The 13,262-nt window shown below is 49.0% G+C and overlaps 6 protein-coding genes across 6 annotated transcripts; 5 read left to right on the plus strand and 1 right to left on the minus strand.

Moving 5' to 3' along the window:
- Window positions 1-629: 629 nt before the first annotated feature.
- Window positions 630-1,550, plus strand: M437DRAFT_85923 (uncharacterized protein; the record flags this gene model as incomplete). The annotated part of the gene is made up of 1 exon (XM_041028368.1): window positions 630-1,550. The coding sequence occupies one exon, from the start codon at window positions 630-632 to the stop codon at window positions 1,548-1,550; it is 921 nt and encodes a 306-aa protein (XP_040878500.1).
- A 748-nt stretch (window positions 1,551-2,298) lies between these two features.
- On the minus strand, window positions 2,299-3,768 carry M437DRAFT_51981 (uncharacterized protein; the record flags this gene model as incomplete). Its single annotated transcript, XM_041022274.1, has 1 exon — window positions 2,299-3,768. One exon carries the CDS (start codon window positions 3,766-3,768, stop codon window positions 2,299-2,301), a length of 1,470 nt encoding a protein of 489 aa, XP_040878501.1.
- Window positions 3,769-4,418: 650 nt separating this feature from the next.
- M437DRAFT_67415 (uncharacterized protein) lies at window positions 4,419-4,778 on the plus strand (the record flags this gene model as incomplete). The annotated part of the gene is made up of 1 exon (XM_041024932.1): window positions 4,419-4,778. The coding sequence occupies one exon, from the start codon at window positions 4,419-4,421 to the stop codon at window positions 4,776-4,778; it is 360 nt and encodes a 119-aa protein (XP_040878502.1).
- A 1,389-nt stretch (window positions 4,779-6,167) lies between these two features.
- On the plus strand, window positions 6,168-7,897 carry M437DRAFT_51873 (MFS phospholipid transporter Git1; the record flags this gene model as incomplete). Its single annotated transcript, XM_041022257.1, has 4 exons — window positions 6,168-6,476; window positions 6,528-6,851; window positions 6,910-7,430; window positions 7,483-7,897. The coding sequence occupies 4 exons, from the start codon at window positions 6,168-6,170 to the stop codon at window positions 7,895-7,897; spliced, it is 1,569 nt and encodes a 522-aa protein (XP_040878503.1).
- A 736-nt stretch (window positions 7,898-8,633) lies between these two features.
- M437DRAFT_76613 (uncharacterized protein) lies at window positions 8,634-10,455 on the plus strand (the record flags this gene model as incomplete). The annotated part of the gene is made up of 3 exons (XM_041026654.1): window positions 8,634-8,793; window positions 8,899-9,605; window positions 9,655-10,455. 3 exons carry the CDS (start codon window positions 8,634-8,636, stop codon window positions 10,453-10,455), a joined length of 1,668 nt encoding a protein of 555 aa, XP_040878530.1.
- A 1,054-nt stretch (window positions 10,456-11,509) lies between these two features.
- Window positions 11,510-13,048, plus strand: M437DRAFT_31238 (uncharacterized protein; the record flags this gene model as incomplete). The annotated part of the gene is made up of 3 exons (XM_041019200.1): window positions 11,510-11,969; window positions 12,027-12,135; window positions 12,187-13,048. Coding segments are annotated over 3 exons (1,431 nt in total), but the record flags the coding sequence as incomplete, so codon positions are not given.
- Window positions 13,049-13,262: the final 214 nt, after the last annotated feature.

Raw genomic sequence — 13,262 nt, forward strand, 5'->3', positions numbered from 1 at the left:
ATTTGTGCAGGTACATAGGTCCTGAGCACAATTTATGCGGTCGACACAACTACGCTCGTGCTCAATCACAACTTCTGGCCATATCAGCGCAAGGCAAAAGTCCGCGCAAGGCCATCCACGTTCTAACCCGAATACGGCAATGTGGGTCTCGGCATGGTCCAATTGAACAGTTGCTTGGCGCATGTTTAGCTTCCACCTTTGTCGAAGTCGTTGTTGCCCGGCTAGAAAGCTGATCAAGGGTCCAGTCGCAAGGCTTCTCGGAAGGGAAACCACCAGACAAGCTCTTTCTCGCTCTTCAAGAAGACGTCTCTTCCCTCCTTCCACTCAATCTCACTTCTCCCCCCTTCCTCCCTCCGATACTTCAGTCCGCCCATCTCTCACTCTACCTTTCGTCTCACACGACTATATCCACTTTCAAGCCATCGACTCGACGTCATTTAATCAATCTTCTACTTTCTCCATCTTATCATCGCCGTCGCGTCTTCCCGGCTTCGCGACGCGACAAGCTTCAATCACCAATCCGACATCACTGTCGATTGCCCACATATCACACGCTTCTTTGTGCATTGACTGCTCAAACCTTGTAGCATTCTGATTTAGCAAACAGTCTTTACTACCTACCCTTCACAATGTCTTCCTTTTACGCTTCATCGCCTACCGTCGTCCTTCCGGCTCCTTCGGCGCAATACTTCCCTCACTCGCAAATACACAAAACACCTACTACCATGGGCAACAACTCCTTCTTCAAGCAGACTGCTCCCCCTACACAATCCCTCCCTTCTGCCGCTGGACGCAAACGCTCTCGCGACGATGACGACGACGAAGAGGTCACTCTGGCTGCTCCCGTGACCACTCCACCAACAAACCCTGGAGAACCCGTCTATGGTCCTGGAATGACTCTGCTTAACAATCCTTATGGTCAATCCTCTACTGGTTCCTGGGTTGAAAATACCTGGGTCGAAACACCCCAAGTCAGCCCTGTAGCCACTCAACCATCCAGACCCGCAATGCCCAGTCGCAAATCCCAACGTCTCGCTCCCTCAGGCCCTGAATCAAACGACATTGCTCTGACCATCGACGCATCGGCTCACCGTCGTACTGCGTCCGTCGAGCCTCTTATCGACGAGGTCACGCGCCTTCTTGGCATCTCATGGATGCGTCTCGACGCCAGCGAAGCACTTCAGATCTCAGCAAAGGCCTACACCAGATGGGTTCGCAGACACTATCCTGGCCTTGCCGACATCGAGCTGTGGTTCGAGAACTCCTCCATCCCTGGTTACCTTGGTGTTGCAACCAACAAAGCCTCTGGCCAAAAAGTCTTTTTGCTTTGGAGCAATGATCTCAAGCAAGCTGTTCTCGTCACCAAAAATCCAAACGAGCTGGTCTCGAAACTGATGTCTCCTCAAACGATCATCAGCTCGGCCACTGAATCCATGTTTGCCAGTGATGAACCTATTGCCGATGACTCGTCAGACAAGGGCTCACCAAGCCCAACCTTTGCCATTCCTTCTGCTGTTCCTCAAGCTTCTGCCGCAATGGAAATCGACTAGTCACGAACCACATTTGCTTTTTGGCGTTCGATCATGGGTTATCTGAGGGAATGAGATGGATTGGGAGGATCGACTGGAATTGCTAGGAGCTGGTATGCTTGGGACTGGCTTTACAGGAGATTTGGGGTGCTCCGACATGGACCGTGACGTTGCAACAACTTTACTTGTCGCTTGCTCGAGAGCGAAAAAGCTGACTATTTTTTTCTGATGCTGTACTTTAGCCAAACAATTATTCTCACTTTGCTTTTTATATATCAATAAAGCTTTGGCAATAGGCCAATCATACACAAAGTCTTCGACTTTCATTCATTCATTCATTGTGCTTCGAAAGATTGCAATTCTTGCTGTATGCTGTTGCTCCTATACTAGCTTGAATGCACGGCATCCGCGCAACCACAATCTATACTCTGCGACCTATACGCTCGTGAAACGAGTGCACAATGGCGATGACCAGCAACTAAGCGGTTTCTGCTGGGCAGAGAGGTATAATCGAGTGGTTGACCATGGACTACCAGCTTTTCGCCTGGATGGGGTTTGAAGCAATAGGTGGCTGGTCACTGACTTGGTTTGTCTCGGAAACAATACTAGCCGTGATCCCATTGCTCGAGCAGAAAGTGAAGAATGATGGTCCATAAAATGCTGCTGATGCCAGATGCGTGGGAACGATGCCTTGGAGACCACTTTCGGGTCAAGGTCGAAATCTCACGATGGAGTTTCGTTTTGAAAGGGTTCAGCTCTTCCAGCCTTCTCATTCGATCAATTCGTCCTTGCCCAGCATTCCAGCCATAGGATCATTGCCAGCATTTCTTTTTCTCCTGTACTCGTCCAGTTCTTCTTCCGTCACGCCATCTCTGATTTCGTCAAGCTTTCTCTTTCTGTCTTCTGGTCGTTGATCGTCTAGTTTGGTCTTTTCAGCGCGGTCGGGGGCATTGGGGACGTGTTCTTCATTCCTCTCTTCCTCTTTCCAAGCTATTGATTTTGGGACTTCTGTTGTGATGTTGGATTTCAAAGCTTTAGCGTCATCGAGCAGGGTACCAGAAGATAGCTTTTCAGCATTTGAGGATGCGACTTTCCCTGCTTCGCCCACGCAGTAACTGTTTTTTATTGTGGAGTGACAGCATGCATAGCCCCAAGTAAAGTTCTTCCACCAAGAGCCAAAGACTGAAGTGTGGTTGTTGAGCAACACATCTTCCGCATACATTGATTTTTCCTTTTTCTCGGGGAGGCCTTTTATTCTGCCGCGCTCGTCGTACTCGACGAAGACTTCGTTTTCTGTGATGGCAGCGTGTTTGAATGGGTCTGGAGCTAGGTGTTCTTGTCCACCGTATTTCTCTAGTAGGGCTTTGCGGGTTGCTTCTTTCTTTGCTGCTGCTTCTTGGGCTTCTTTTTTGCGGTAGTGTTCGCCTGCTGTTGGGTTGGCTTGTAAATGCACGTTGTTGCTACCACTGTTTTCAGCGGTTTCCCAGGCGTAGCGCTGGGCTCGTGCGAATTCTGCAGCGTCGCCAGAAGCACGTTGAAATTCTCCTTCTGCGTCGTCGATCAAAGTGCGGGTTTTGGGATCGTATTTTGCAGACTCGAGGTCGAGATTTTTGAGGTAGCCTGCTGTGTCTTCTCTGAGACGTAGGTTTCGGGACGAGTTTGGTTGTTTGCGACCCATGTCTGTTTCTTCTTCGTATTTGTCTCCGTCTTCTGCTTTGTTTGTGTCGTCGTCGTCTTCTTCGTCCTCGGGAATTCCAGCGGCTTTGCGTTTGGCATCCTTAATAGCTTGGAGATCATTGTATTCGTCCACGACTTCTTGGTATGCGCGTGCATCATAACCACTCCAACGATCTCTTTTAGCTTCCCAGCCCATGTTAATATCCTGCCCCTGCTCATCTGCCTTAATATCCCTCCCCGTAAATTTTGCGCCTACTTTGCGTTGCCTGTACAGACAATCTTTCTTTTGATGACCCATAGCGCCACAATTCTCACAAGCACCTTTGCGATATTTTGTAGCTGTGACAGCGCCAGCGCGTTGGCCTCTGGTGTACCATTTTTGGGTTGCGAGGGATTCGTCTTTTTGGGCTGAGAGACGTTGATGTTCGAGGTAGTCTTCTTGGGAAGCGGTTGCGTCGTCGATGTAGAAGGGTTTCTTGGAGATGAAAGAGGGGATGTATTCGTTGCGTTCGTTTTTGCCCTGGGGCTCAGTTGGTTTTTTGGGGGGTGGTGGCGGTGGCATTTTGACGATGGTTTGTTCGATTGGTGAGGATGCAAAGATCCGGAAGTTGTTGCAGTGTTGTGGTTGTTCTGGTGTCGAAGATGACGATGGAGTCTGTATGCCAAGACATGGGAGGTGCTCCTTCCTTCTGACAGTGAGCCCCGACTCTACCACCATCATTGAAAGACATCGCGCAACTTTGTCTATGTTTGAAGCCATCGATTATCGTATCTCCGCGGACCACTATAAGTGTTTTCTTTGCTACTCCGATATCATCGCCTACCTCAGCACCCGCACTTCATCGTGGGCTGCATTCAACATTGCGGCCATTAAGAGACCCATTAGTTCTTCAATCCTCACTCCAACCACTTTTCAACACGTTAATATCCTTCAGAACGTCTGTGGTATGGTATCTCAGCGAACGATAACTTCGGATAACTTGTTGTCTTGGGTATGCTTTGTTACAAAGAACTGCTCGCTTAGTCCTGGATCGACCTTGCCAAATTTGGCCGCGTCCGGATGCGATCGCCACGAGACAAGACAGTCTGGTAAGAATAGAAAAATGACACAGCTTCCGTCTCAGCAGGACATGTCGACTCGCAAGCTGTTTATTGGCAGGGAATTCTGACACATTTCTAATCTCCTTATTCTACTGTCCTTCAACTATTGGCATGGTCAAGATTGGAGAAGACGACCGTAGTGGTTTGCCACAAGAGGATGCCTGGTTATGGAGTGTTTATCTAGGCGCAGGAGGCTTTGGTACCGTACACTACTGGCTCAAGGTCGATCAAAACCAGAATGTCATCGATCGTATGGTTATCAAAGATGTCGAATGCGCAGAAGACACAAAAGAGCCGCCAGAATACCAAGGCATATACGAAGAGCTTGTGCGCAAGGGTATGGACTTTGGTATCAACCCTGACAGACCAGGCAAAGCAACGCGCGACGAAAGATTCCTCAAGGAAGCTTATTTGCAAGGACTTATGGCCGACAACACTATACCATTCTCTGCCGTCACCACCGTTCCCTAGCGGGATTTCAAGAGAGGCCATCGTTCCAATTCTACTTGGATTCGGAATCGGGAAGCAACTCCACGCCCAAAGACCTACGGCGGAGTAACCAGAAGGTCGGAGAGTTTAAAAGAGCGTGTGAAGGCTAGCAGAATGAATTTCCTCTATGGGTACCCACTCGACTGGGCTAGGAGATATTATCAACTGGACGTGGACTTGCCTATTGGATGTGATCTTGCCTTTATGGCAACAAAGATCTCGCCAAACTCAACACCAGAGCTGTCATTCCTCCGAAAAAGCCAGAGGGGGATGGTTGGTGAGGTATTAGTTATTGGTGGATATCTCGCTTGTTTACAATATGACGAGCGGAATACATGTCCATGGCAGAGACGAAGTAGTTGCTGCAATCTGATTGTTCGGCGTCCTCTTAGCAACAATCAATTGAGTCTCAACTAATTTTCTCCTTGATATGTAGACCATCGCTGTATCACCGCGGAAGAATGCCGATGACAAAATTGCAAGAAAGATACAATGATGCTTGTCTATCGACACGAAAGCCAGTCCACATTTTATTCCTGAGGCGAATATGCGGTACTTGAGACCCTCTGCTCCAACCGCAGCACGTTTTGGTATCTTGTCTTCTTGTTTGTGGTTGAGGAATGATCGCGTGTGGTTTTTTACTAGGTTATGACGGAAGAGCATGGATTGAAGGCAAGCTTTCAGGGTTTGGAGGCGAAGGTAAGGGCGCGCTGTGGTGTGGTGGCTGGGCCCCCGGTATAACATTGAGAGCATTATCATAAATTTTACCCATAGCGCAATTCAACCTTGGAAGCAGGTGGAGTGTCTAGAAACTCCGCGAATCGTTCGGCAAGTAAGCAGAACACACGGCTGTCTCTTCCAAAGGATGATGGCTAAGTTCTGCTTGAGATTCATGAGTGTTTCCATCCTCAGGGTTTCATTACCGTGACCACCAAGCGCCGTGCCGGCAGCCGAGCCCCCATCGAAGCTTCCTTCCACATCGGCAGGATAAGCATCTCTCCAGGAAACGCTCCAATTGGTTTGCGGGCATGTTCACGAGGGAAGATCGCCTCAACTGCAGATCGCAGGATCAGCCCTTCCTTCGATAAAACTGGTCGCGTGCCCTCTCAAGGACGGTCTTCTTTTTTTCTTCCATTGCTTCCTGCTTTGGTTGCTCGATCGAGGAGATCACAAATCTTACGTTTCTTCCCATCTGTACCTTTTCACAATCACCGGTATCTGTCTTTGCGACCTCAGATTATCACTGCGTGTTCCTAATCTTCGATATTCGCAACCTGGTTTCACCAACGCGGCTAGCGCATTGAAAACCCAAAGCGACAACACGATTGCCCATTGCGACTTCGAGCACTAAGATCGGATTTATTCGAAACCATGGATCGACCATTAAGCACCGAAAAACACTCTAGTGGTGCTAATCCAGATATCGCGCCTGTCCAAGAGCACCCATCTACTTCCTACGAAGGCAACCCTCCGACTACCTATGAAGACACCGAGAAGACCAGATGGGAACGTCTTTGGCCAGTCATCGCTTGCGGTGCTGGTCTATTCAGTGACGGATACCTGAATGGTGTCATCGGGTTTGTCTCTACTATGCTCGGAAAGATTTATCCTGATGCCTATGCTTCTTCTCCCGCCCAACGCAACGTTTCGTCCATCACCTTTGCTGGAACTGTGGTTGGTGTAAGTATCGTCGATCCTCGTGTATTAATCTTGTTCTGACAGATGCTTCAGATGTTGATATTTGGCTATACTTCTGATCATTACTCTCGCAAGTGGAGTTTGTTTGCCAGTACTGTTATTTTGATTCTCTTCGCTGCACTCAGTGCAGGCAGCTACGGAGCTGGTGGTAGTGCCTCTGGCCTGTTCGCTGCCTTGACCGCTTGGCGTTTCCTGCTGGGTATTGGAATCGGTGGTGAATATCCCGCAGGCAGTGTAGGTTGTGCCGAAAGCACTGGAGAACTCAAGAGCGGCACCAGAAATAGGTGGTTTATCCTGTTCACGAACGTCCAGATTGATATTGGATTCGTGGTTTCTGCGCTGGTGCCCATGATTGTGGTATGTTGGTTCATCTCGCATTCCCCGCATACGTTGTTGCTGACTTTTCATGCTCTAGGTTCTCTGCACAGGCGAAAATCACCTCCGCGCCGCCTGGCGCATCTGCCTGGGTCTCGGTGTAATCCCTCCACTTTCCCTTCTGTACCTCCGTCTTAAGCTCAACGAGCCTGAAGCCTATCGCCGCGAAACTATGGCGAAAGCAAAGACACCCTGGCTCTTGGTCTTGAAGTTCTACTGGTGGCGATTGACCATTGTCTCATTGATCTGGTTCATCTATGACTTCTCGGGCTACTCCTTCTCGCTGTTCAGCTCGACTATCGTGGACAACCTTCTAGGCAGCAACTCTGCACTTTGGAAGTCTTTCGGTTGGACTACTTTGATCTACCTCTTCTATCTCCCAGGCTGCATTGGCGGTTCTTTTGTCAGTGACTGGCTGGGTCCTAAATTGACTTTGGGCATTGGTGTTCTTGCTCAAGGTATCGTTGGATTTATCATGGCAGGCGTGTACAGCTACCTTGCCCGCCCTTCAAACGTCGCTGGTTTCGTTATCGTCTACGGTGTCTTCCTTGCGCTTGGAGAGTAAGTCACTCAGAGGCTAGTGCATCAGAGATGATATGCTAACGAGATTCAGGTTCGGACCAGGCGACAACATTGGTCTTATCGCTTCCAAATCCTGCGCCACTGCCGTCAGAGGCCAATACTACGGTATCGCAGCTGCAATCGGCAAGATCGGTGCCTTCGTAGGCGACCAAGTTTTGGCTATTCTGTATGACCGCTACAAGGACACTGACATGGTCAAGGCTGGCCAATACCCCTTCTTTGTGTCCAGCTCATTGTGTATCTTGAGCGCTTTCATTGCGCTTTTCTTGTTGCCTCACATTGGTCAAGATACCATCGATGAGGAGGACAGAAAGTTCAGGGCCTACTTGGCGGAGCATGGATACGATATCAGTCAGATGGGTGTGCAGCAGAGTGCTGAGCACATTGTTGGACAGAGTGAGGTTGAGGGTACCGAGGCTACATCTGAGACGGTGGGCAAGGCTTGAGATGATAGGACTAGTATCAGTCCGCCCACGAATGAAAAGTTTTGTGATTGTTCTATAACAAGCAGCTTGGGATGATCGTAACGATTGAAAGCAGCAACCCGTGATAGTTCGTGAGTACGCTGTAGCAAAGCTGTCTTTCAGATGGACAACATTGCACTTGCTATCTTGTAGCCGTCGTAGACCAATACCTGCATACCATCTAACGGCAGATATAAACACTAGTCCGTTTTTCGCTCTAACATCTTCGCTCTAATCTATGGTCAGGGTGTGAATTGCACCGAGGAGTGCCAAGACATGACTTTGTCGACGATCATTCGACTCGACACCTTCAGCTGCTCTATCCAACTTTTGCATGACAGTCTTAGCAGTTGTAAACCTCCAATCGTCACATTGTATGCTTATGCCATAAAATTATGTCTGAATGGATGAGTGTTCGTATCGACTTTTTTGTGTTCGGCATGACAGACATATCGCATCTGCAGCTACCCCGTGACGCGATTATGACCACCTTTTTTGCAGCGAATGAATTCTTCCAAATATGGTTACAACAAGGCTGCCTCTGCCCTACGCAGTATATTTGAACAGGTTTGTCCGAAGTCAGCCCATATACTCTGGTTCTTCATGATTCTCTGCCTTTCTTGACCAAAATGACTTTACGGTAAGCACTTCTTGCCGGCTAACAGTACACGTCGAGAAAGGAAAGTAGACATTTCATGGACCTTCCACACTGATGAGCATGGATATGTCCGATCAGGGTGCATCCGATTACAGACGCGACACTGACCAAGCCACACTGAAAGAAGCGCCCACAAATCGAAGCAAAGCTTCGAGGGGAAGTCTTGATATCACAGAATCAAACAACTCTGCGTCCAATAGTCGTCCTTTCATATCATCTGGTTTGCGGCACAGGATTTCTCACAGACGCGGGACACAACAATCTGATCGTAATCCTGCCTATACGACTAGCAGAGATGAGAACAATAGACAAATATTCACCTTAGCTGGTCCAAGTCCCCCAGATGAAGGCAACAATGGACGCGCACAAAATCAACATCAACCATATGTAGAAGATGGATATGCCGAGCTTAATCCCGCGTACAGCCAACCTGGAAATGTACGACCAATCTGGGGTTTGGCAGATCCTATGCCACGAATCATACGTCGAGGTATGAAACCGTCGCAGCAGGAGATCCAAGCGGACAGACCAAAGCCTGGAGAAGAGGATGAGGATGTGTTGCAACCTACCGATTCTCAGATGGAGCAAGGAATCGGCCCAAAGTTGAATCTGAACAAGCTTGACAAGAGCATACACGACGCGACAAAGGAACGAGAACGAAAGTATGCCGACAAATATGGCAAGAAGTCCGAGCCACCATCAGAGATGGGTCAGGAGTCCCACACGCGACCAGCTGGCTTCCTGCAGCAGCTCACGCCTCCGCACGAGGCTGGCGAGGATGAAGAAGAACTATCAAAAGCATCGACAAGACGGTCCGATACAGAGCGCCAACAACAACATAGTCGTAGTGAAGACGGTCACGACGAAGAGAAGGATGAAGAGACCAATGATGACGTGGCAGAGTCTACATCTGTTCAAAGGAATGAAGGCATCTCTCCAATAAACAATATCGAGGGAGAGCTACATAACCACCATACGCTATGGGCAGTTCTTAGGACTAAACTACGTGAGCCTCTGGCCGAGATTCTTGCCGTAAGTCTAACGCGCTATCTCCTTTTTGCACACATCCTAATCTTTACAGGTATTTGTCTTGATAACAATCGGTATTTGTGCTAATGTGGCACACAATCTTACCAATAGCGGCTCGAGTGACTCCATGGCATGGTCATGGGGTTTCGCCACCATGATTGCTATCTACATCAGCGGTGGTGTGTCTGGAGGACACCTCAATCCTGCGATTACAATCATGCTCTACATCTTCCGTGGCTTCCCGAAAAGGAAGATCCCTGTGTATATTCTTGCTCAATTGCTTGGAGCATATATCGGCTCACTTGTTGCATATGGCATCTATCGAAATTGCATACTCAACTACCTGGACTCTAATCCGGAGCAAATAACAAATGTCTACAACTCATTTGTCACGAATCGTATGCCTGGTGTGGCCGATGCTGCCTCAGGTTTCCTGACTGAGTTTGTTGCTGCAGCATTCATTGGTGTTGTTGTATTGGCTCTAGGTGATGACAGTAACGCACCCCCTGGAGCAGGAATGAATGCTTTCATCATCGGCCTAGTCATCAGCATCGAAACTATGGCCTTTTCTGCCAGTACTGGCGCCGCAATCAACCCTGCTCGCGATATGGGGCCTCGCTTAGCTTTGATCACGGTTGGCTTCAATAGACACGACTTGTTTGGAGATGGCTGGTGGATTTATGGAGTGTGGTGCGCCAACATAACCGGCGCTATTGTCGGTGCGATTCTCTACGATGTTGCGATCTTTGTGGGCGGAGAGTCTCCTCTCAACTATCCTCGAGGAAGTATTAAACGAGTGAGCAGTAAGACCAAGGCAAGGTGGAGGCATCGGCTACGATACAGGAGAAGATAGCGGCTACCTCATGCACTATTGGAGATAGGTTTCAGAGCCTCCAAGAATTACATCTACCCAAAGAACACTCCGGGTTGGTACACGTTCATGGTTTGGTCAAGAGGCACTTGCTTGCGAGATCTGTTACATTGACCAGTGCCGATGTGGCTCTCTTCAGCAAATGGTCCTTCGTGTATCAGCTCAGCTGTTCTTACGGCCCACGACATGGTTGTTTATCAGGTCTGCGTTAGGCTTTCTGTCGCCGCATGCAATTGCGATGTCTCACCAACAACATACGCTTTCGACAACTCTAACTATATCGCTATAGAGCACTGACTCGATGAGCCTCAGCCATTGAATTGTGGCTTGAAGTTTACCCACAACGGTCTAGCAACCGTCCCGAAACGTCGTTAAACTTTGGCATTCAATCCGCCAAGACATGGGATGACCACCAGGCTTCTCCAGGCTTCTCAGGAGATGTGAGACCTTCTCGAAGACCTATCTGAGACGATCAAAGACAGTTGTCCCGCGACGATGAGATTCAGCCTCAGACAGCTAACGTCTGTTATACAGCAGCTGTGTTCGGTCGAAGCCGAAACAGTTGGACTTCAGCTCTCAAACCACATGAAATGAACGCTCCTGAAGTACAGACATACTGGTCTCGAGATACTGCGATCATACGCGAACCTCGTCGAACAGCCTTTCGCGTCAAACTCTGTTCAGGCTCAACTCGATTCAGACATCGCCTCGTGACTGTCAAGGTCTGTTACGCGAACGATCTAGGGCTCCTTCTCAGCCTCATACGTCGTGTTCGAAGGCAATGCCATCGTGGAAGGAAGCCAAGTCCAAATATTACATGCTGGTAACCATGGGTCATCATGGTCATGGCATGCAATAACCACATGGGGCGGCTAGTAGTAATCTTGCTTGTCAGGGCACATGCTACTTGACAATGACGATCTAGTCGAGACGAAGGAATACAAAAGCCGAGACGATCCCCAACGATAAATGAGAAACATATCAGAGACCTTGGAAGTATTGAAAACCTTCGTTCGACATGCGTTCGACTTTTGTCATCTCCGCTCTCGTTGCGGTTGTTGCTGCTCTACCGGCTCCTGCACCTCAGGAGATTGACCTTGACCTTATTGTCAACATCCCCACCCCGACTGTCATTCAAGCAACTGGTACCCCTGACAAAATTGTCACGTACGACACCAAGGCCATTCTTGCCTCAGCTACTGCGGCTTCCTCCATCTCCGTTGCTGTGACTGATGCTGCTTCCTCAGCTGCGAGTGTAGTGAAGCGTTCAGCTTGTGGACCTGAACCATCTGGCTACGGGCCCGTCACTACCGATCCCAAGGACGATGCTGCTTCGTTTCTTGCCAACCCTGTTTACGCTAGTGCAGCCAATGCCGCCGCTGTCCCTGCTGGATATGATCAGACCTTCAGGAACTTGAATGCCAGTAGCAGCGCTTACGGGTATCTCGGTTTCAGTTACCTCCAATCGTACAGTCCTCAGTCTTGCGCCACTAAGTGTAAGTGAGCGAGATTTCTCTTGGTCCTCAGAGCTGATGGAATCTGTCACAAAACAGGTAATGCCATCAAAGGCTGCATGGGTATTAATTTATACTTCGAGCGCGACCCTAAATACACCCCTGACAAGACCCTGTGCCCGAATCCTGCTTCTCTGACCCAGATCAAGTAAGTCTAATATCACAAACGATTATAGCGTCATTCACTGAACGATGTCAGATGTGTCTATTGGGGCGGCCCAGTCACCACTGCCAACACCAAGAACTCCGGCAGAACTTGGGTGCAATTTTCTGTCGTGGTTGCTGGCTCCAACGGTTACGTAAACCAGACTGTTGCTGCTCCTCCTGGTTATTCTGATGCAAATTACCTTGGCAATGCAGCCATCAATGCTCCATACGATGCTTTGGGCTACAATACTTATATGGGTGCCAAAGTCTTTGCCGCAGGTCCTTTCAACGCAAGTCTCTGCGCCGCGGCCTGCAACGCTCAGAACGATTACAACCTTGCCCATCCCCCCAGCGACGGTAGCCCTGTCCAGACTTGCCAGTTCTTCAACACTTACATTTTGTCTTTGAATGGCAAGACGGCTTTGGGACAGTACTGTGCTATGTACAGTAGTACCTGGGCCAACAAGTATGCTACCAACGTTGGGCAATATCGTGGCAACGACCACTACACAGTAGGGTTCTCGTACTCCTTCTCCAACCTCACGAATGCAGGCACGACACCCAATCCAGCTGCTGCTGTTGCTCAAGCCAAAGGAGAGATCTCTGCTTCCAGCCTTCAGAGTTATTGCAGCACTTTCTTGGGTTATAATGATCTCAACGCCTATACCACTGCGACTTCTACCAAGATTCCTGTGTCAACTGTTACGTCCACCTCGACTCTCAAGGTCAAGGCTTCGTCTTCTAGCACCTCTTCTTCGAAGACATCTTCTTTGTCCAAGCGTGCTTTGGCATCCTCGTCTTTGGCTACACCTACTGCGTTGACCAAGTATCCTGGCAGCATTATCTCTAGTGCTTGCTCGGCTTTGGTTACCAAGGTGCCCAAGACTGCTACTGTTACCGTGTCGACAGCCACAATTACTGGTTCTACTAGCAAGTCTAGGGTCGTCAAGACTGTCACGACCACTACTCGTTAGTGGTGTCTTTTGTGCTTGATGGAAAGGATTGAAGCTAATTAGAAGGGATGGTTTGGTAATGGAGAGATATGCTATACAGGCTCATGACATAGATTAGTTCGTTGCTCTTGTCTTATGTCTTCCAATAAATTTTGTTATTACCTAGCTGCTTCAA

The sequence above is a fragment of the Aureobasidium melanogenum genome, assembly GCF_000721775.1.
Source record: "Aureobasidium melanogenum CBS 110374 unplaced genomic scaffold scaffold_15, whole genome shotgun sequence".
Lineage (NCBI taxonomy): Eukaryota > Fungi > Ascomycota > Dothideomycetes > Dothideales > Saccotheciaceae > Aureobasidium > Aureobasidium melanogenum.